The sequence below is a fragment of the Lissotriton vulgaris genome, chromosome 12 (genome assembly GCF_964263255.1).
Source record: "Lissotriton vulgaris chromosome 12, aLisVul1.2, whole genome shotgun sequence".
Taxonomy (NCBI): domain Eukaryota; kingdom Metazoa; phylum Chordata; class Amphibia; order Caudata; family Salamandridae; genus Lissotriton; species Lissotriton vulgaris.
Window position 1 is genome coordinate 506497050 of NC_141700.1, and position 24406 is coordinate 506521455.

Consider the following 24406-nt stretch of genomic DNA (forward strand, 5'->3'; position numbering starts at 1 on the left):
GTGCCACACAGCCTGCCCGGGAGAAATCCTGTGGTGTGGCCATCATAAGGGCATGGAGTCTCCCCGTATTCTGGAACGTACTCCTACCTAGGAGAAATCCGCATTGGTCCGGATGTACCAGGGGGGGGAGATGGGGCTGTATCCTCAAAGCAATGACCTTACTGAGTATCTTGTACTCTGTGGAGAGCATGGAGAGGGGCCTATAATTAGTCAATTCGAGCGTATCCCTGCCAGGCTTGGGTATGGATGTGACCAGGGCTTGCATCGTTGATGCAGGCAAGTGACCCTCCTCAAATTTCGTCCTATATACCTTTTCTAAGATGGGTACCAGGATATCGGAGTATGTCTATTAAAACTCTACTGGGAGCCCGTACATACCAGGTGTCTTATTGCGGTTAAGGGACCGGATGGCAGCGTGAATTTCCTGTTGTGTGATGGGGCCATCAACCTCCTTCTGTACGTCGTTAGACACGGCTGGGAAGGGCAGGTCTTGGAGAAACTCCACCAGACGGTCTGGGACTTCTGTGGGGAGAGGAGCATATAATGCTCGCAGGTGGTCGTGGAACGCCCTATTAATCTCGGACTGCGTGTGGACTATGCCGCCCGATATGGCACGAATCTGGGTAATCACCGGGGGTTCCGGCCTATCTTGCACCAGCCAGGCCAACAAGGTGCCCGACTTGTCAGCTTCAGCATGCTGACGCCGTAAATAATCTTTATGGTCAATGGTCCTCAGCGTTTCTAGGAGTTCTTCATGGTCGATGTTCCCTGCTTGCAATTCCCCCTTCTTCCCTGGGTCTACACTCGCCTCCCTCTCCAATGTTTTCAGTCGATTCTCGACTTCGCAGAGTCTCAATCACATCATCATTAACACAATTATTTCACCTCGTATACAAGACCCATTAAAATGTACCAGCGTTTAGTGCACTAATTTAGAATACATAGTCAACACCAGATAATATAAAAAATACATTTACAATACAAAATCAATTAATGATGTTGGTACCTCCAGTACTCAGTGTTAAAACTTGTCAAGGTTTATTCAGCAATATATATTGTTTTGTTTTAAAAAATATATATTGTTATTGAGTTTTTCAAAGTAGGCAGCATATAATATCAAACAGAACTTCACAGGCTGTGAATACTTAGGAGTGCATAGGGTCAGTCAGGCATGCGGTAAAATCGAAAGTTAACGTCACAAGCATATACAGCATATATAAAAGAACATCAATCAATCCAGTGTCGTCCCTTGTGTGGCAAAGTGTTTTCATCTACGAGGCTTAGCCAGTAGTTACTCTCAGCTGTATACCGTAGAAGTTTAACTAGGGGCTCCAGACCTTGTGGCATTTTTTTGGGCATCCTCTTTCTTTATATGCAACTCTTTCAGCCCCCATGTAAAGGTCCATCCCAGTTATCCATTTGTTAAGGGTAGGGGTTTCTGAGGCGCCCCAGTGTTTGACTAGGTCTCTCTTGGCAAACACTAGACCCAAGTAACAAAAAAGGAGTTTAGCTCGATGGATCTCTACCTCCGATGGTATTCCCAATAGAACAAACTTGGGGTCCACTGGTATGTCTTCCCCCAGTTTTTTGTGTAATTCTTCTATGATGGCAGACCAGTAGAGGTGTAATGCAGGACAGTGCCATAGGGTATGTATGTATGGGGCCCCGTCTGCTTTACAGCGCAAACAAGCGGGGGAGTCTGCCCTGCCAAATTTGTGTAGTTGAGCCCCAGCATAATATATCGTATGTAAGATCTTGAATTTTATCAATTGCAGTTTAGATTTAATGGCTACTTCTCTTGGGTGCATGAGTGATGCCTCCGAGTCAGTGTCCTCCATGTAGCCTACTGTTGTTTCCCACTGTGCTCATAACTTCGTCAGTGAGTCAGACATTTTGTTCATTAATGTTCAAGAATTCAATGAGACCGCCTTCTCTGCGATTTCCCCCCTGGAGCAATAGTCCCTCCAGCGGTGCATACTTGGGGAGATAGGTCAAGTCAACGTGTTCTGCTCCCCATGCGTGTTTGAGCTGTAAGTATTTAAAGTAGTGGGTGTCATTTAATCAGTATTCCTTTTGGAGGGAGCTAAAAGGGATTAAACTTCCATCTTTAAGCAGATGACCCACTCTAAAAATTCCAATCTGATCCCCCGTTCGGAAGCCTTTGAACTTCACAATCTCAATCAGTCATGTTCCCTCCCGTAGCGGAGTTTGATGGATAATGCGTTTATTCCATCCCATCTGTCTTTGCCTTTTCCCATGCCGCTATGGTTCTCCAGGTTACCAGCAGTAAATGGAACTTTTGAAACAAAACAGCTATAAATGTCATTCAAAAGCTATTTTTAATATCTATTATACACCAAATTAAATGGCGAAGTCAGATTTTTAACAAATATGTAGGAAAAATAACTTTTAGAAAGTTACATTTAAACTGCCTGTACCTCCAGTAGGCTAATTAGCATCAGTCTGGTCTGCCAGTGCTTGACCGTAAAGAGGTGTGAAAAGCTTGATTAGGCGGTCTCGCTTGGTGTAGCCAACCTCAGGATCCATCACAGTCACCCTCAAAGTATATCCAAGCACTAGCCTACAGCAACTATAAACTAATATTGGCCCTTAGTGAGAAATCTCCAAAGCTCCAGGGGGGGCAACCTGATTCAGGTATATGGCATTCAGTCCCACAGTAGTGACTACAAATCCAGCAGCATCCAGTGTGGGGAGGGTCACATGTATCATTATTTCAAGTACGATTACCTAATTGCGATTTTCTCCTAATTGCAATTAGGTAATTGCTATTCCTAATGTATGAAACCCTTTTGAGTTTATTTAGCGATTACTAAAGGGTCATAAATAGGCCTACCTCATGCATATTAATGAGGTAAGGCGCAATTTGAGATTCCTTAGGCATCTACGCCATCACAGGGATTGTGGCCTGCTGAGGTCAACAGTCCACCATGTCGGTGATTGCTTTCAAATAAAACATTTTTTTTAATGCCTCCCGTTTTCCTTAAAGGAAAATGGGCTGCATTTAAAATGAAAAAATGAAACTTTGCAGTTTCATTTTTTAAGAGTAGGCAGTGGTCCATGGAACTACTGCCAGCTCTTAAAAATAATTTACTTTTTCATCTTCAAAGAGTAAGGGGCCACCTGGGGACTCCTTCCCAGTTGCAAATGGGTTACCACCTCCTTCAAGGAGTCAGTAAAATATGAATGTTTTGCAACCATAATTCGGTTGCAAAACATCAATACATTCCATTCAGATTCGGTATTTGAAAGGGACGCTCTAAACACGCCCCTTCCAAATATCGAATCGCAAACACAAATTGTGATTCGGTAACATGTTAACGAATCGCAATTTGTGTTCATACATATGTCAAAGCATTTTTGCGTTCGGAAACGTACCGATCGGCTGTTTCCAACCGCAAAAATGCTTATTACTAGTGGCCCAAAGCCCCTTTCTGCGTTGGAAATTAGAAAATGTTCAAATGTTTTGACTTCCAGACATTTCAACAGGACTAATCTACTTGTTGTATCCAACCAAAGCTATATCAAAATCTGCATAAAATCACACCTCATTTCCGGTCTACCGCTTCCATGGAATATCATTGGGGCTTTGTGCTTTTTGATGCTATTTCTACTTAAGACTTTAAAAAAAATTATATCTTCTGTTCCCCTTATAGGATTTTGATTGTTTTGGTGTCATTTTGTTTATTAAAATGTACTCCATTTTTCAAAGTCGGTTTGGAATTTGAATTGTTTGGAGTACTGACTTTATTTCGGTTTGGTACTCCATACTACTTTACACATTGCCCTAACTTAATTCTTTTTGCTTCCTGCCACAGCTACCAGGGGGGCAGGGCTCAGGTTAACTTAATGTCTTTAGGGGTTCTCCCTAGCAGGATAGTGTTATTATTCCTTAGGCCAGCCCAATAATCCACTTTATTACAGCGTCTCTCTCTGAGCTTTCTATTACTGCTCAGACATATTACATAACAACTAATATATGTGCAAATCAAGCCAGATCTATTGGCTTCGCCCATGCTAGTTTTCTAATTATTCACAACATATTGTTTGAAACTGAATAATCAAATATCACTTACAACAATTTGTTGTGAATAATTAGAATAGAAAATTCAATTCTGAATATATGAAAGTGTGAATTAACCCCTTTGATGCTGATGACGAGCTCAGCTCGTCATCAGCTACGGCACTCGTATGCTGATGACGAGCTGAGCTCGTCATCTAACGCGGTATTTCGAAAAACGCCGCACACAGCGGGAAAAGCCGCCACAGCAAAGTGCTTAAACAATACTTTCGGAATATGCGTAACTGTGAATTAACCAAATCTAACATCTCTAAACAGGGCGATGGTTTCTAGGGGGCTCAGTCACTCCTGTCCTCCTTCACCACTTTCCTCTGTAGTATCTTATCCTTTTTTGAAGCTACTCCCTTCTTCTCTGCACAGCCCCCTGAAATCCTACACCTGTACATCTAGCATAATATGCCCTTCCTCTTCAAGCCTGTCCTTTCTCTGTCATTTTGCGTGTACTTTCTTACGTCCCCTCCACTTTACCATGTCCTCTCTATCACACAGATGTGCACAACATCCGTCTCCTAACCAGTCGCCCTTTGACAGCAGCAGGCCAATACAAAGTGCAAAAGGGGGGACCCTGCCCCTTTTCCTTCTCGCTCCACTGTAGCATTTGTTAAATGATAAAAAAGTTATAACCCGTTTTGAGGGCTCACAGGAAAGTAACAAATGGAGGACTTACAGGCTTCTTCTTCCACATTCAGTATTATACTCACTATTCTCCGGCCACAAAGTGCAAAGAAGTAATTTAAACGGAAGAATGTTGCTGGCTGTATCTTGATAATGTTTACCAAGCCACAAATTACAATTTAGTAATTTGCTTCTGGGCTGTTCAGCTGGGAACTGCGTTTTAGTAACTACACAATTCACCTTTAAAGCAGATTTTAATGCTTGCAGTTAAAAACAATTAGGGAGATTCAGATAGGCCTGGCATGTCTCAATGGTGTGATGCACAGTTTTAAGATATTCCACAACATTTACTTAAATGCGATTTTAGAAACGTTCCCACTGCCAAGGTAAGGCTGATTGAGCTATTGCCACCCTCTTCTGGCGGAGAAAGAGTGTCACTATGTAGTTTTCCAGGCTGGTGACAGAAGATTGCCAGTTGGATTGCTTCTGCAAGTAACCAATATATCAAAAATAAGTACAAAGTGCAAACAAGGGGGCCCTACAATTGCTGTACCCACCCTTTTAGACTTGTTAAATTTAACAAATATTTTCGAAACTAACAGGCATCAATTTCCACCAATCAACTGTAGACAGTGATGCCACACCTTTCTGTCAAAACCACCAAACAAAAGTATTTTTTCTACGAATAGTTTACCTGGGACTTAATAAAATCACAAGAACGTTTTTGTAAAAAAAAAAAAAAAGATTTTCATGAAATGGATGCACCTCAAGTTGAACACTTGTTAAAACCATGGAATTCTAAATGGGTATTTTCATGCACCCGATGGCAAACAAATGGCTTGACCTCAAAGTCACAAATGGGAACTTTCACAGGATCCTGTATCTAGTAAAGGCAGGAGAGTAGTATTGTGTGACTTTTAAAACGAGTACAGCTCTACAGTTAAAATGTATTGCTATACTCACACAATGTTTAGACCGTATATCGACATGAGCGCGTTTTTCTTCTTCCTGGTTTATGGACATGGTTAAAACATGTAAACCATGGACTATGAATAAGAAGTCAAACATATTTCTTCACCATCGCCTCCAAAATGTCTGCACAAAATCAAGCTTAGTTGTTGAACGTCCTATATATCCATTGAGAAATTTCATGATATCACCGCAGAACTATGTGATTTGCTCAATTTACACTCCACAATCCGCTATGAAAAGACCAGCTATATCGTCATTAGGTGTTGCACATCTAAATTCAGACTCAGTTCACTTACTTCTAGGTGGCGATTCCCTCTGTAGTGACACTCCTTCCAGCTGAAGGAGAACCCCAACTGTTCCCTTCTGCCCTCTCTCCAGAATTTCCCGGGCATTAGGACGGATTCGTGGAGGATTGGCTGGCCGTGCACTGTAGCAAGTTGGATATAAGGTGGGGTCAGGTGCCAGGGGTCCAGAAAGAAAGTCAAGCTTCAGTGAGTTACCTTCAAGTCTCCCTCGGGCTACATAGAAATGGTCAGGGAAGAAAAGTCAGGAAAACATTGATTGAGGGTCATTAAAAGGTAAGATGCAGCCACGGTATAAAAGTGTAAATCAATACTGGTTAGTGTTTTTCATTGTTTTTGCTGTACCAGAAACAAATGTCAAGAGAGTTAAACTGAGAACAAAGTGGAAAAGGAGTGAGAGAAAGCATAAGAGCAGAAAGGTTGGGGAAACTGAAAGTAAGACAAGAAATAAGGCAAGAATTAGCAAAAGATAAATACATGCAGGTGAGAGGAAAAACAAGTTACATAACAGAAATGAGAGACAAAACATGGAGAGAACGATGCTAAATTAAAAAAGAAAACGGCAAGAAATTGTGAAACATTTAGAACGAACAAAAGGAAAAAACACTTAGCTAAAACTACAGCAGTGTTTTTTATTCGTTGTTTTAATGTGTATAGATAATTTTGGCTCTTATCACGTTAGAGGATAGGTTCTCTACTAACATTTTATTAGTTTTGCATTATCAGTTCAGTTGGTAACTTTATTTCGGCCAACTCGGACCATAAAAGTACAGTAATACAATCATAAAACAACAGAAAGACAAATAAATTATTAGATAACGTTAGACAATACAGTACATTCATATATCTACATTTGTTGCGGTATAAAATATAGAGTAACCATTCCTAAAATCAGATAAAACAACTGGAAAATTCATTAAAGTTTGTTGATTTAAAAATATAATTAATAAGTAGTACAAGTGTCCCCATTGTGTAAGCCTCCATGGATTTCTTAAAAAAGGGCCACACATAGGGCTCTCCACGCAATCACTTCAGGAAGCCCCTGTACTTATGCCACATACCGTTCAGGAAGCGCAAAACAGCAAAAACAATAGGGGGATGGGTGTCGTGATTTAATATCCTGAAGGTTTGTAGACAATGCCTGAACACTAGGTTTCTGCAAATTGAAGCTAACCATCGTTTGCATGGTACAAGATATGCAGGGCAGAGGAAAAACACGTGGATTTCAGACTCTATCTTTTGTTTGCACGCTGGGCATTCTTCCTTCTATTCTTTGTCTCATTTACTGGTAAACGTCATAAGTGGAAGAGTCCCCAATCTAAATTGAATGTAGAGTTTCCTAGCCAGAGGAGGATAAATCACATCCAAGTACTCTTCTTTTCTGTTTTCGGTCTTTACCTGTAGGAACTCTAGTGTCACCTGGCCAACAGTGGACCTTTCCTGAAGGATTATCAAATTATGGTGCATATAGAGCCGCACAAGATCTACCCTAGTTATTAATGGGCACACTATTTCGGGTGCTTTCCAGAGGTCATGCCTTCCTATCTTAGTACTGAGGACCCTTATGTGGTTAAGCCACGGGATTATCTTGTTGGTTAGGCTAGGCAGGACCTCCCTGAGTTCGGCTCTGTGACAAGACAGCTCGGGTGTTGCCCATAGCCTACGCCAGATTGTAATAGGCCTTAAGGCGATCTCTTCGTCGATGTGTTGTAGCTCCAAAACCATGCGGAGGGGGACTAAGGGGGTGCTACAAGGGAGGCCCACTAAATGCCTCATGAAATTATGTTCACTTTTCATGAGGTTAGGGGGCCTACAGTGTCCCCACAATTCAGCCCCATATAGAGTAGCCCCCTGGCCTGTGCTTTATAGATCTCGATAACAGGGGCAGCTGGCTTGAACGTGGCAGTTCTGTGCATTGTCATAATATCCCCCACTGTTTGTGTTAACTTCAGGCTAGCCTTAGCCATGGCCATTTAGAACGTACAAAAGGAAAACCACTTAGCTAAAACTACAGCAGTGTTCTTTATTCGTTGTTTTAATGTGTATAGATAATTTTGGCTCTTATCATGTAAGAGGATAGGTTCTCTACTAACATTTTATTAGTTTTGCATTATAACTCAACTAATCTAGTTATACTGAATGTATTTTAATTAATCTATGAGCTTTTAATCTACGTTATCCATGATGATCACACTATTTGGCATAGTAACATTGAAAAGTCACAAGGTTAAGTGTTAGGGAGAGTACATTTACAAAGGTAAGAGTGACTGAAAGATCAGGTAAACCGAGAATTAACAGTGATGGTGGAATGACACAGCTTTGCTGTAATCCATTATTCATTTAAATTCTGCCTGTTAGCGAGCATCCCATTAATTCTTTACTTGAGATGCCAAGTGCGTGTATTTACTTGACCCATTATCACAATCGGTAGTAATGCATCATAAATGCCCCTGATCTAAAGCATTCTCTATAATGTATTGGAGTGAATTTCTTTGGGATCCTGGTATGCTGCAAGCTACAACAGTCAATTCCTTATATCTTAGCTCACATCAGACAGAGTCCGTTTTTTACAGCGAAAAACAGTGTTCATTCCCTACCATCCAGAGTATTTGACTAGATTTACTGAGATTGGAAACAGGCTTAGATTTGCTGGTTATGCCAGTGTAGTTTATGCTTTGAGAAGAACTAGAAAGAGGGAGAGACAAAGATGGAGAGAGGAATTCTTAGAAACACCACATATTATTGGCTGGTCTGGGATGAAATTGTCCAGATATTTTCCTGTGCCCAAACATTTAGAAGTTGGGTCAATCACATACCCTTATTTTTCTTAGCATATGCTTTAAACATTACGAATAAAAATACATTATAACAAGAATTTTCAAAAACTATATAAAAACCTAAGTTAGCCTATCAGCTCAAAAATTAAAAACATTTTAATATCCTATTTTTGTAAAGCAACTGAATCATTAAAAACTGCATTCGGGCCAAAAAGTGTGGCATCACTTCAATTCATAACCCTGAATTTCAAAGCAATAAGACATAAATACAACCTGCAAAGATATAAAAACAAAGTGCATTAGATTACTAAATGCCAATTTCTGCATATTACCGACATACATAGAGACTGTCCCTTCTTTTTTACCAACCACTTCTATAAATTCCTTAAACTGCCAGCTTGGATGAAGGCCCAATAGCAGGTAAAACTGGCATGCCACAAGTTTTGCTACAAGATTTCAACTGAATAACTTGAGTACAGAAAGGTCACTCAAAAATTAATTTAGGATCTTCATTGAACCTTTAGTCAAGTCAAAAAAAAAAAAAAAAATTGTATAGCGCACTACATACCCAGAGGGTTTCAAGGCGCTTAGGGAGGGGAGGAGGATTATTTATCAAATATCCACGTTTTAAGCAGCTTTCTGAACGCTAGGTGGTTCTGGGTGAGGCGAAGGTAAGCGGGGAGTGAGTTCCATGTTTTAGCAGCCAAGTATGAAAAGGATCTGCCTCCCATGGTGGTCTTGTTGATGCGAGGTACAGTGGCGAAGGCTTGGCTGGAAGAGCGGAGTTGGCGGGAGGGGGTGTAGAAGGACTTGAGGCAATCTGGTCCGATGTCGTAGAGTGATTTGTGTGCGTGGGTAAGCAGTCGGAAAGTAATCCTCTTATTGACGGGTAGCCAGTGGAGGTCTTTAAGGTGACCAGAGATGTGTTCGTTGCGTGGGATGTCTAATATGAGCCTGGCTGAGGCGTTTTGTATTCGTTGTAGTTTCTTCTGGAGTTTAGCGGTGGTACCTGCGTAGAGGGTGTTTCCGTAGTCCAGTCGGCTCGTTACTAGAGCGTGGGTGACTGTTTTCCTTGTTTCGGAGGGGATCCAGCGAAATGTTTTTCTGAGCATGCGAAGAATGTTAAAGCAGGAAGAGGATACGGCGCTGACTTGTTTGTTCATTGAGAGTGAGGAATCCAGGATGACGCCAAGGTTCCGTGCGTGGTCTGTCGGGATGGGTGCTTTTCCGAGGGCTTCCGGCCACCAGGAGTCGTCCCATGCAGAGGGGGATGTACCTAAGATGAGGACTTCTGTTTTGTCTGAGTTCAGTTTCAGACGGCTTTGTTTCATCCATTCGGCGACTTCTTTCATTCCTTCGTGTAAGTTAGTTTTGGCGGTGCTGGGGTCCTTGGTGAGAGAGAGGATCAGTTGAGTGTCATCCGCGTAAGAGATGATGTTGAGATTGTGTTGGCGAGCGATGGCCGCAAGGGGGCTCATGTATACGTTGAAAAGGGTGGGGCTGAGTGAGGATCCTTGAGGTACGCCGCAGATGACTTCAGAGGCCTCGGACTTGAATGGTGGGAGGCGGACTCTCTGGGTTCTTCCGGTGAGGAACGAGGTGATCCAATCGAGTGCTTTTCCTTGGATTCCGATGTTTCTGAGGCGTTGTAGAAGGGTGCTGTGGCAGACTGTGTCGAATGCTGCAGAGAGGTCGAGGAGGATGAGGGCGACTGTGTCACCATTGTCCAGTAGAGTTCGAATGTCGTCTGTTGCTGCGATGAGGGCGGTCTCGGTGCTGTGTTTGGCTCGGAAGCCAGATTGTGAGGGGTCGAGGGATTTGTTGGCTTCGAGGAAGGCGGCGAGCTGGTTGTTGACGGCTTTCTCGATGACTTTGGCCGGGAATGGAAGAAGCGAGATGGGGCGGTAGTTTTTGAGTTCGGTGGGGTCTGCTGTAGGTTTTTTCAGAAGGGCGGTGAGTTCAGCGTGTTTCCAGTCTTCCGGGAAGGTGGCGGAGTTGAAGGAGCAGTTGATGACGTCTCGGAGGTGCGGTGCTATGACGGAGTCTGCTTTGTTGAAGATGTGGTGAGGGCAAGGGTCTGTGGGGGATCCAGAGTGGATGGAATTCATCAGGCGGATGGTGTCCTCAGTGGAGATTGGGTTCCAGGCGTTAAGGGTGTTTCCGGGGGGGAGATGGTCAGCAGATGGTAGGGTGGGTTGGCTTCCGGGTTGGTTGTCAAAGCTATTGTGGATGTCAGCGATCTTGTTGTGGAAAAAAGAGGCTAGGGAGTCGCAGAGGGATTGAGAGGGGGTGATGTCGTTGGAGTTGGCCGAGGGGTTGGAAAATTCCTTGACGATGTTGAAAAGTTCCTTGCTGTTGTGGGCGTTGTTGTCGAGTCGATCCTTGAATGCTGTTTTCTTGGCTTTTCGGATCAGTTGGTGGTGAGTGCGGGTGGCGCTTTTGAAGGCGTCCTTGTTGCTGGTGGATGGGTCTTTTTTCCAGGCCTTTTCAAGGGAGCAGCATAGTTTCTTGGATTTCTTGAGATCATCGTTGAACCATGAGACCTTCTTGTTGCCAGGTTTGCTTTGACGTTTTTTCAGTGGTGCTAAGGTGTCGGCGGTGTTGGATAACCATAGGGTGAAGTTGGCGGCGGCTTCGTTTGCGTTAGAAGAGTGGGCTGGGGAGTTTAGAAGGAGCGATGCGGAGATCTGGTCCGTGGTGATTTTGTTCCAGTTTCTTAGCAGAGTTGGTTGGAGGTGGTTGGTGGGTTTTGGTTTGTTGTAGGTGAAGTGAACGCAGCTGTGGTCGGTCCAGAGGAGATCCGTAGTGTGGCTGAAGGAGACATGATTGCTGGAGGTGAAGATGGGGTCGAGTGTATGACCTGCGATGTGGGTGGGGGAAGTGACTAGTTGTTTAAGTCCGAGGTTGGCGAGGTTGTCTAAGAGGGTGGCGGTGTTGCGGTCGTTGTTCTTTTCAAGGTGGAAGTTGAGGTCTCCCAGAAGGATATAGTCTTTGGAGGGGAGCGCGTGTGGGGTGATGAAGTCCGTGATGTCTTCACTGAATTTTGCGCGGGGTCCTGGTGGTCTGTAGAGGAGGGTGCCTCTAAGAGTTGTCTTGGGGTCGATGTGGATCTGGAAGTGAAGGTGTTCGGAGTTAGCGAGGTTGGCTTCAGAGCTGGTAGAGATGCGGATGGATTTCTTATGGACGATAGCGATTCCTCCTCCTGTGTGGTCGGTGCGGTCCTTGCGTGTGATCTTATAGTCGTCAGGGATAGCGATGGTGATGTCTGGGGCGGAGGAAGCGTTCATCCATGTTTCCGTTAGGAAGGCGACGTCTGGAGAGATGGTGTCTAGTAGATTCCATAGGTCAATGGCGTGCCTGTGGACCGATCGGGTGTTGAGAAGGATGCATTGTAGGTGGTTGGGGTCGGGAGTCTGTGGAGTGGTCGTAGCGGTGATGTTGTCGGTGCCGTTGAATTTGCAGGAGAGGCATGAGAATGGACCATGGGTGCGACCAGGAGCGGCTTGGACGCAGTTGGGAGCGCGACCGGGGTTAAGGGCTAGGAGGGTGGCGGCATCGTAGGTAACGCGGGAGGGCTGGGCAGCGCGAGGGGCAGGGGGTCTGACGCTGGGCGCGGTCCAGGCGCGGACGGGCGTAGACGGGCTTACCTTTGGCGCACCTTCGGCGTGTCCGAAGCGCGTGGACGCTGCGCGTGGGATCATCTGACATTTATGGACAGAGGAAGGGGAGGGGCGAGGGCGGTTCAGCTGGGAGGCGGGTCGGGCTGAGGAGGTCAACAATAACAAAATGGAGGCGGAGGGGTTAGGACGGAGAGAGCGCTTGGGGGGGAAATACCAATGCTGACAAATGCAGTGAAATTGACTAGGACTATAAGTAAAGCGGCGATTTCGAGCGCACAAAAGTAAACAGATCAGCAGCTAGAGTCACGCTGGCAAAGCACCAATTGTAGCGCACAGCTAATTAACTTTACAAATCGGCTAAATCGATGCACAGAGCGCGCAGCGGCAATTACAATGTAAAGCAGGAGGTAATTGAGGATAAATACTTCAAATCGAGTGGTGTGCCTTCTGCAGCGAGGACGCAGCAGCAGGGGAGCGACCACTCTGCTCGGAAGCGAGGAGCGAGTCACGGCGCTTCCAGGCAGTGGAGCACTGTTTGTTTACTGTGGGAGGGCGGTTCAGCTGGGAGGCGGGTCGGGCTGAGGAGGTCAACAATAACAAAATGGAGGCGGAGGGGTTAGGACGGAGAGAGCGCTTGGGGGGGAAATACCAATGCTGACAAATGCAGTGAAATTGACTAGGACTATAAGTAAAGCGGCGATTTCGAGCGCACAAAAGTAAACAGATCAGCAGCTAGAGTCACGCTGGCAAAGCACCAATTGTAGCGCACAGCTAATTAACTTTACAAATCGGCTAAATCGATGCACAGAGCGCGCAGTGGCAATTACAATGTAAAGCAGGAGGTAATTGAGGATAAATACTTCAAATCGAGTGGTGTGCCTTCTGCAGCGAGGACGCAGCAGCAGGGGAGCGACCACTCTGCTCGGAAGCGAGGAGCGAGTCACGGCGCTTCCAGGCAGTGGAGCACTGTTTGTTTACTGTGGGAGGGCGGTTCAGCTGGGAGGCGGGTCGGGCTGAGGAGGTCAACAATAACAAAATGGAGGCGGAGGGGTTAGGACGGAGAGAGCGCTTGGGGGGGAAATACCAATGCTGACAAATGCAGTGAAATTGACTAGGACTATAAGTAAAGCGGCGATTTCGAGCGCACAAAAGTAAACAGATCAGCAGCTAGAGTCACGCTGGCAAAGCACCAATTGTAGCGCACAGCTAATTAACTTTACAAATCGGCTAAATCGATGCACAGAGCGCGCAGCGGCAATTACAATGTAAAGCAGGAGGTAATTGAGGATAAATACTTCAAATCGAGTGGTGTGCCTTCTGCAGCGAGGACGCAGCAGCAGGGGAGCGACCACTCTGCTCGGAAGCGAGGAGCGAGTCACGGCGCTTCCAGGCAGTGGAGCACTGTTTGTTTACTGTGGGAGGGCGGTTCAGCTGGGAGGCGGGTCGGGCTGAGGAGGTCAACAATAACAAAATGGAGGCGGAGGGGTTAGGACGGAGAGAGCGCTTGGGGGGGAAATACCAATGCTGACAAATGCAGTGAAATTGACTAGGACTATAAGTAAAGCGGCGATTTCGAGCGCACAAAAGTAAACAGATCAGCAGCTAGTTAGGGCCAAGTATTGCTTATCTCTCCTCATACTCTGAGGTAGTATTTCCTTCACACATTAAACTTCTTACAATCCTGGAACTCTGCATAGACAATGTAAAAACATTTAACAAATCATTCATTTTTTAGCAAAGCTTGATATTAAAAGGATTTTCCCGATTCTCTATTTAATTTAAGTCAAAAGATGGCAACTTGCATCTAGTGAATTCCGCCCCAGAATAGGAATTGTACTATGTAGATTTCTCAGGTTCCAAGCGATGATCGTACTTTTTTTTCATCATTTTGTGTCTGGTCTTCCAGCATTTGTATCTATTTCAAAAAGTTTCCCTACTAAAAGTGTTAAAGGCACAGATTGGTTCCTTGATATACACAGATTAGATGCCCTTGCTTTAATTGATTTAACATCATTTTTTCTTCAGAGGAACATAAATTCCCTCTTCTTATTACCAGGAGACTCATTTACTAAATATAGATCATGATGACTCTTAGGATTGCAAGAACAGTTTTAAATATTTTACAGTCCAAATCAGCAAAACTAATCCTAGCATACATTAATGATAGTTCAGAGCTGTATAAAACTATGGGTTGTATTTCCCTCTTAATGCATTTAGAAACAGGCTAACTGAATAGCCGACACAATGAGATGATCGATGGAGTGCTGAAACTTTTCAGATACATATCTACAGTCACAGATCTGGGTTGAATCCATCATCGTTCTTTAGCTCACTTCGCAACTTCAGTTCAGACCCAGCTATATGGAAATCAGTCTTGATCGTGTGCCTCATGAGAACAGTGTAGTTCGAACTGCCAAGCCAGGTCTTCCCTGAACCGGAAACAAGCATCTTGGGACCTGTTTCGGGGTAACACACCTCATCAGCCAGGCTAGCTTAAATCCAGTGGCAAAGTGAGCAAGGGACCCACGTCTGGGCATACACTTCCAATTTAGGGTGAACAAAGCTAACACAACTGAATAGCCACCCATTTGGTGATGCCTATTCCATGAGAGGATTTTTGCTTTGTGCATATTTATTAGACAGTAAACGATTCCCCTGATAATAAGACGAGAGGGAATTTATTTTCCTTTGAAGAACAAATAATGTTAAGTCAATTAAAGCAAGGGCATATGTGATTATTAAGCAACCAACAAATCTTTTGCCAATTTTTTTTTGCGGGGGGGGGGGGAGAATTAGAAACAGATACAGATGTTGGAAGGTCAGACACAAAATAATTCCAGACAAAAAATACGATCTTTATAGATACTGATTTTTCTGGTCGATGAGCAGTTGTTTGAAATCTCAATTTGGGTCTACATCTTAGAATGTTAGGTTTAATCATGGACAGTTAGCCCCAATTTCAAAGTTTGTTCTATAGTTTCCCTTGTCAACTAATTTAAAAACTGACATTAAGCTCACGAAACAGCAATAGAGAGTGCCATAACACTCTGTGGACCTGCCGACAACCTCACCTCCAGGAGGCAAGCAAAGATCCGCTATGGAATGACCAACCCTATCCTAAAGCACACCAAAATAAACATAGAAAAAAACGTAAGTATGGTATCTAAAAAAAGTTATTAGCAGATAGCATATGGGGTCACATTGGACGATTTTCTATTTTTTTAAATATTGATTTCATTGTTGCTACCAGCCATGTTTCAGGAATCACCTTATGAAACACTATCCACTTAAAAGGGAACAGTTGAGCTATCCACCAATCCAGATTCAATGTAAGGCTACATCCAAAAATATTATCAGGGCGGCTGCACAATACAATTTATAGAACTGCTGGTTATCTCAATATTAATTATATTAATTATTGTGAATGATGTCAGAGGCATTTCACCAATCACATACGCTGGAGAAGAGGAGTGCATTATGAAGTTAATCTAAGTGATAAAGCAAAGATTTCTCAGGATAATATATATTAAAATAAGACAAAAAGATTTTACTGTTATTTACAAGTCACCAATACTTTCCTTCAGCCTTACATTTTAAAATGTTATACACTTTTTGCATGGACGAAATAAAGTGGTTCCCATGCAAAAAAATCTTCTGTATTCTTCTCGACATTTCATGTATGCAGTTTTCCTGAAGACTGCCAGAAGACTAAAAACCATAAACTTAGAAGTAGGGCATTCTTCCCCCAAACCAGCGATGTTCTCTATCAAGAACCTTAGACACATTCACTTCAGTGTCTTACATGGAAAGCATCGAGCACCAGGTAAGTTTAAAACTGCAAATCAGATCGGAGCTTATACCAGTCGGCGTTCTTAGCCTCTCAAGGGACTATATGGTTTCCTTCTGATACTAGGTATAGTCCGCCATGGTTATATATTGAACAACATTTGTGTTCTCCCTTACCTACCTCTGCTTTGATGACTGCATCTACATTGACTTTCCCCTTCTCTGGACGTATTATATCAGATACCATTTTAGCATTGAAAAAGATTGATAAGAAAGTTTCCTTACACATTCAAAACTCTTGGTCTTCTTTGTGGCAAAATCCCAGGAATAAGATTCAGGTGGATGCGGCGCCGACGTTAAATTGAGCCAACAAAGGCGTTAAATTGATCAAGCATCTTTATAATGTTAACAATGAACTTTTACCTTTCTCTTCGTTAGCCTCAGTGTATAAGCTCAATAATATTGATTTCTATTCATTCCTTAAATTAAGGTAGCTTTGTCCAAGAGTATTTTTCATCCAGATTCACATATTGTTTCTCTCCTACAGCTTTGGGGTAAGCAGGACATATTGCTTCTAGGATATATACGTTTTTGTTCACTAGTCCGTTATCACTTTCTACGGTTACACAGCTCAAATGGATACACCACTTTGAAGCTGATGTATTCAAACATATTACACCAGACACTTGGAAAACCATTAGGAAATTTTCCCTACGTAATAAAGTTGCTCCTTCTCTGATTCAATCAAAGTTTTTCACCATTAATCTTCTGTATTGGACCCTAGCTCTTCTGTATACACAAACTTAAAGATGATGATCTTTGCTGGAACTGTAAAAGTGCTGCTGGCACCCCTCAACATATGTTTTTTGAATGCTCCCTTCTCCAAGCATTTTGGAAAATTCATAAGCATTTATTACTAATTATTAATATCCAGTTTGAGCTTTCCTTTCGTTTTGTTGGGTACTTGGGCAGCTTCACCTCCACTTCCTTTAGATGAGTTAGATTTACAACTCCTGGATTTATTGTTATCCATAGCTGTGAAGATTATTTTATCAGAATGGAAATCATTTAATTCCTTATCATATCACACATGGTGGGCATGGGTATCGTTTCTCCGCGGTGCTCACACCTCGGTGGAGGAGAGACAGTATACCCCTTCTATCTCTTCTAGTGTATGGAGATCGCTTGACAAATATATTCATTTAGCTTCTCAGGGTCTGGTGGCTCAGTATCCTTTTTTCACCGTTGATTGATTTTCCCTTTTATTTAGTAAGGCTGGAGTCCCTTTCTCTCTTTCTCTTTCGCTCTTTTCTTCTGTCTCTCCTTCTCTTTCTTTTTTTGTCTTCTTTTCTCTTGCAGGTCTTTTTATTTATCTTTTGTGGGATCAATTATTTTTTCCCAAATGTAATACAAATTAATTGACATGAGTAGGTTCTTATGTATCTGCTCTAATTACGGTTTATCCATTATTTATAATATTTCTCATATTTATTCTTTTTTAAGGATTATTTATTGTTCAAGATGGTTTTTATGTATTACATGCTGTAGTACCCTAATTAGTTATACTCTCTCTCTTAAATTAATAAAATGGTTTGTAGAAAAAAAAACTGCCATGGTAAGATTTTACATTCTAAATAGGCATTCTAATAGATAAGTAAGCAGTTCCGATAAACAGAGTATGTAAACAAAAAACACAGACTATGACAACACTTTCTGGGACTGCGGTATGACCCAAAGGTTACTAAAGGCGTCAAGTGCAAGGCAGTAGATTTTTTTACTGAGATCAATGTTAACCTGTGAACCTTCAGAAGTGCTTGCGTCTTGCTTGAGCCAAAGTTTTGCAAAAAGATCTGAAAGATGGCTAAGGGACTAGATGCATAACTCTGGACCTAGCTCAAGCCCTTAGATACCACCAGTGGGTGGAATAAATAAGTCAGCCATAAAAATAAATGAGAGTCGGAATAAAATATGTCACCCTGTAGGGAAATGCCTTTACACAGTCAGGTACCTGAGGAGGACGATGGACAACTTCCCCCTAATGTCTCCTCTATTCTTTATTTTCAGTCCCCGAGAAGACCTCAAATCATGGAGGCAGACGGTCCCTTTAAGTATGACCATTCCTCCAATGACGTCATGCCCCATGTGACCACATCACATGCTTTCAGCTGGGAGGTCTCTCCAGACGCGCCTGTATTTGAGTCGGCCGAGGAAACAGAAGGGCGCGCTGCTGTGCTGGGGAGTCGCCTCGGGGAAGGAGAAGCCGGAGAAGAACCTGAAGCACACTATACCCACAACCCTCGTTCCTCCTCATGGACCAACTGGAGCGCCCACATCTCCGCCCCATGCACTCTTAGTATTGTTCCCTTATCCTTCGGCTCATCTATTGCTTCACCATCCCGTGCCCCTTCCGCACAGCTTTTTTTCTTTTTTGGTCCTTTTTAGGTTTTGCCTGGCGTCCACTGCGCAGCAGTGTTCGCGCAGGCGAAATCTTTTGAGTTTCAGTATGGGGCTTTAACCCGCCTCTCTGTTCCATTGGCTAGCTCCATAAATGGCGGCTAGCCATTGGAACAGAGATGCGCCAGTCATTGTCCGAGCAGATTCGTGGGCGTTCCGGCGATTCTTCCGCTCTCCGCCCCTTTAACAACGTCATTGCGGCGGTGGGCGGATGTTTTTTTGGGGGGGGGGGGGGCGGCATGCTGTGTTCAGTTCATCGTGGCTTTTGCGGGAGTGGGCTGCGCGATTTATGTTGCCGGGATGTTTGCGAGTAGGTAAGCAGCATTTTCTTCTAATTTTATTTTAACTTTGTACGTCTTTCTGTTTTTGTCGTCTCTGTGTATTGTTGTCCGTGGCTTCTTTCCGTCTTGTAGTTTCCGTGTACCATACTGCTTGTCTGGTGTCTTTTGTCTTGTACCGTCGTGCGTGGCTGTTGTCTTTGTGTCCTTTACCGTTGTGCGTGGCTGCTGTCTCATCTCTGTGTATTGTTGTCCGTGGCTTCGTTCGTGATGTTTTTGGCCGCCATTGTTTCAGGGAGCTGGCGGGTCGCGAGTGCCTGGCGTTGCTTGTTCAGTGTGTGAATGTGCCCATTTTTCTCTGGTGACCTTCGAAATAGGATTTCAGCTAAAGTGATTAAAATAATACTTTTGCAGTCATGTATCTGAAAGGGTCTTAGTACAGTTCCCTAGTGAGTAAATGTAGTGTGGATGACGTTGGATTAGGAAGAATAAAACTGTCTGCCCTGGCGCGATTCCTGCCAGCAATATTCACATCCTGTTTTTCCAACACTTTCCACGCAGCAGCTAATTCCGTAGTTTAGAATTTAAAATGGCCCCTTCTGTTGTAAACAAAACTCTCTGAATCAGCATTCCTGCCTTTCACTGTCAGAGACTCGTTTCTTCCACCCACGCTTATTTCCGGTAGTTACCGCAATGTTGCACTGTTTGTTTCCTCGATATGAAAACTGGTGATTTGGACCTATTTTCTTTCTTTCATATGATTGGGGGGGGGGGGGGGGGGGGGGGTGTATTTGGAATTTTAAACTGTGCCGCCTGTAACTTTTCAGTTACTTCAGAGCGCAACATGGCTGCAGCCATTGGGAATGCAGGAGAATGGCAGAGCAGCTGCCCCTTAGAATCTCTGTTGATGAGTGCTTCAGCCGCACTGCCCTTTTAGAGCTGCCAAAGTAGATGAATATTCACATCCTGTTTTTCCAACACTTTCCCCGCAGCAGCTAATTCCGTAGTTTAGAATTTAAAGTGGCCCCTTCTGTTGTAAACAAAACACCCTGAATCGGCATTCCTGCCTTTGACTGTCAGAGACTCGTTTCTTCCGCCCACGCTTATTTCCGGTAATTACCGCAATGTTGCACTGTTTGTTTCCTTGATATGAAAACTGGTGATTTGGACTTATTTTCTTTCTTTCATATGATTTGGGGGCGGGGGGGGGGGGGGGGTATTTGGAATTTTAAACTGTGCTGCCTGTAACTTTTCAGTTACTTCAGAGCGCAACATGGCTGCAGCCATTGGGAATGCAGGAGAACGGCAGAGCAGCTGCCCCTTAGAATCTCTGTTGATGAGTGCTTTAGCCGCACTGCCCTTTTAGAGCTGCCAAAGTAGATGTGGCCATTATGAGACCCAAGTCTCTGTAGTAACTTTTAAAGTGAAGTGTAGCAAGCTTTCGAGTCCGACCATTGCAGATTACTTGTGCAGGATATCATTATCTTGGTCTCAGGTTTTCCCCAAAAATTAAATCTTAATAAATAAAAAATATATAAACATATGTTCAAGTGTGAGTCACATTGTGTTCCTGCTCACCACAGCACACAGCATGGTTCAGTGAGTCAGCCCACTTCATTCATAAACGGTCTTGCACCGTGGGTGAAACCAGTTGTCCTGATCACGTGTGCACAGCTTCCTGAAACAACGTGCAATTGAGTACCAGAGATATAACGTTGCAGGGCTCATGAACCATTCCTTTATTTTATCTTTACTATTGTTATTGTTATTATGGGTTTATATAGCGCCGCGTCACCTACAGGTCTCAGGGCGCTTTGACCACAGAACATAACATCCGGAATATAAAAAAGGGTGGAGTACTTAAGCCAAGCTGAGTGCTGTTCTGAACAAATTAGTTTTCAAGGCTTTCCTGAAACGGAGTAGATTCCCCTCCTTTCGGAGTGTCTCAGGCAGGGCGTTCCAAAGGTTCGGTAGTAAAACCGAGAAGGATCTCCCTCCCATTGTGGCCAATTTGAAACGAGGACATACAAGGAGTTTGGCATCAGAGGACCTGAGATTTCTTTCCGGTCTATATATCTCAATCCGTTCCTTGATGTAGGTCGGGCCTTCCCATAGATGGCTTTGTGGGCTATACAGAGGCTTTTAAAAACGGACCTCTGTCCAATTGGCAGCCAGTGTAGACTTTTTAATAGTGGAGAGGCATACGTTCTCCGCGGAAGGTTGAAAATAAGTCTAGCGGCGTCGTTTAGGACTACCTGAAGTCTGTTTGTTAGCATTTTTGGCAGGCCTAAGTAGAGCGCGTTGCCATAGTCGAGTCTTGACACTATGGTGGCCGAGACCACTGTGCGTAGCATCGACTGGGAGAGGAGAGGGACTAGTTTGCGCAACTGTCTTAGAAGACCTGTACAAGTGCCAACCACGGTGGAAACCTGGTTGGTCATTGAGAGGGCACTGTCCAGTTTAATGCCCAGACTTTTGACCGTGGCTGCTGGCTGTGGGGTTGGGCCCAGCTCCTGGGGCCAGTACATGTCACTCCAGGAGGAGCACTTGGATGGTACTATCAGCACTTCTGTCTTTTCCGGATTAATTTTAAGCTGGTTGGTGGACATCCAGTGGACCGTATATCTAAGTATGTCCTGAGCGTGTGACTGGGCTTGTACTGTGTCATCTATGCCCAGCAGCAGCTGTGTGTCGTCAGCATAGTTAAACACCCGACAGCCCATCCCTGCTAGTGTGTTAATTAGGGGCTGTAGATATATGTTAAACAGGAGTGGGGATAGTGCTGAGCCCTGGGGGACGCCACAAGTCAGACTTCCCACTCCTGATACACTATCTCCCATCTGGATTCTCTGGGTTCTCCCAGATAGAAATGATTCCAGCCACCAAAGGGCTAAGCCCTGAATCCCAAACCCAGCCAGCCTATTCAGCAGAATGGAATGGCTGACAGTATCGAACGCCGCTGATAGGTCTAACAAAATCAGGGCGCTCGGTCTTTTACTGTCAGCCATCCTTCTGAGCTCGTCCAGCACCGAGAGCATGACCAACTCGGTGCTATGGTGTGCACGGAAGCCTGCCTGCCTCTCATGGAGTAGATGGTTAGACTCCAGGTAGCTTGACAAAGATTTTAGTACATGTTGCTCGAGTACTTTGGACAGGAAGGGCTGCTGGGATATGGGTCGATAATTTTTTAAGGCATTGGGATCTGCCCCCACTTTTTTTAGCAGCGGTCTTACACAAGCTTCTTTGAAGCTAGTGGGGAGCCTGCCAGTACTCAGGGATTTATTCAGTGTAGCTAGGATATGGTCCTCTAGAATTGGGCCTGCCAAGCAGAAAATACTTGGGGGGCATGGATCTGCTGGGGAGCCAGATTTTGTCTTTCTCATCAATGATTCTAGGGTTAGTGAGTCCATAGGGGGAAATGATGATAAGCAGCTGGCAGTTGGGTTTAGAGCGATCTGCTGCTCAATTGGGCTGCACCCCATGCTTTTTATTTCGCGCATGATAGTATCAACCTTATCCAGAAAATATTTCTGGAAAGTGTCACAGTCTATGCTACTTTCTGCATCCTGGGCTCTTTTTGTTAGTTCCTTCAGGATTTTAAACGTTTCCTTTTGAACATTGTTCGCCCTATTTATACGGACCTCATAGAATGCGGCTTTGGTTGTCCGGATAGATTTTTTATAGCTACGAAACGCCATCTTGTATTGTTCACAAGTAACTGTGTCCTTATTCCTCCTCCAGTTTCTCTCTATATTACGCAGGGCCTTCCTTTGGTCCCTCAAGGCGGGTGTGAACCAAGGGGCTCCCTTTTTCCCACTGTTTTTTGTCTGAAGTTTCTCAGGGGCTATCTGATCAATGGCCTTTACCAAATAGTCCATCATTTCTTTACAATCCTGATCTACATCTTTATTAAGCATTATCGGCTGGACAGTTCCTCTGAGTGATGCAGTCAGTGTATGTTGGTCTACGTTTTTCCACTGGCGGGTCAGTCTGGTTTTTAGTGCTGGGCGTGAGAGTATGATATCCAGGGGGATGTCACAGTAGATCAGGTGGTGGTCTGACCAAATACAAGGGAGAATTCCAGCTAGTACCACCCTGAGATCTGTGGTCCATATCAGATCTAGGGTGTGGCCTTTTATATGGGTGGGAGCATTTACAAGCTGCCTGAATCCTAGAGAGGACATGGTTGTCTCTAGGGTGCTGGCCGCTGGCTGTTTCCTATCTTTGTCCCAGTGAAAATTGAAGTCTCCTGTAACTATGACATTTCTATATCTGGAGCACAAGTCAGAGGCATAGGTCATAAAGGAGTCATTAAAACCTGGGGTGGCGTTGGGAGGGCGATAAACTGTGAGAACTGTAACACACATGTTATCAAACATAATTTTTATCGTCAGCAAGCTGGCTTTACTATACCTTCACCATTATTTTTACATACTGAAAATGTTTGCAAAAACAATATATTGCACGCCAGACGAGGCCAGAACTCATTGAGTGAGATTCCAGAAATCTGAACAACCCAAATTACTTCACCCTACATATCTGGGCAGAACGCTTTATTGCACCTGCCCTCCCAGGATAAACTTGATGGTGCACACTTCCCTAAGCCTCGCAAGGACAAAGGTAAAAATTCCAGGGGAATTTACACATGTTGGCAAGAATGTATAGACACGCCATTGTAACACAGTGATGCATTCACCACACTCACCTCGCTGCTAAACATGGCACTGACACACCACTGAGAGAGAGAGAGAAAAACGACAGACCTTACGAGGGCACCATTCGCACATTACTCGGGCGCCGTGACACACGAGCACACCCCAACATGATGCCATCTGCATGAAACGCCAGCATGGCGGGGGATCGTGGCCTTACTGCTGGCCCTGTCGGGCTGGGTGCTGGTTTGCCCACCAACTACTGGAAGTGTGTGGCTCTGTGTGTGTGTGTGGCTCTGCCTGTGGCTCTGTAGGTATGTATGTGTGTGGGACTCTGTGTGTGTTTGTGTGTGACATTTGCTAGAGATTAAGCTATTGGCATTGTAAATGACAGTGCCATTTATTTATATATTTTCAAAACCAACACATAAATAAAAATGTTGTCATTTACAATGCCAATAGCTCTAACTTTTTCTAAGGCGAAACCGTTGCATTGTAAATGCTTGTTTATTTGTTATTTGCCAAACCAGCTTCTTCGTTGCTCACTGCCTCTCACCAGCATTGAGTTGCTCCCTCACCTCCCTGCTCCCCTATTACCTGCTCTTGCATTCATGGTTTTTACTTCAATCTTTATCTTTTCAGATGGCAGCAGCAATTTGACAATGTGCTACTCCTTTTGCTAAAAAGAGCTTTTGCCAACTTTCTATACATTTTTAATATGCCACTCGAAGATGGGTGTCCGCCATTTTGGAACGGTAAATTAAAAGTAAGAATTTAATGTCAGAGCACCATGACACGTGTGTTGACAAATTGGTGCATATTCATACTTGAGCTAGCAGTGTCCATAATGT

At 44.1% G+C, this 24406-nt stretch overlaps 1 protein-coding gene across 1 annotated transcript in view; it reads right to left on the bottom strand.

The window, feature by feature from the left end:
* Positions 1 to 24406, bottom strand: part of ENKD1 (enkurin domain containing 1) — a 126403-nt gene that overhangs the window by 40071 nt on the left and 61926 nt on the right. The window contains exon 3 of the mRNA XM_086946481.1: positions 5983 to 6204. Within this exon, the coding sequence (XP_086802607.1) occupies positions 5983 to 6204 (222 nt within the window). The remainder of the gene's footprint in view (positions 1 to 5982; positions 6205 to 24406) is intronic.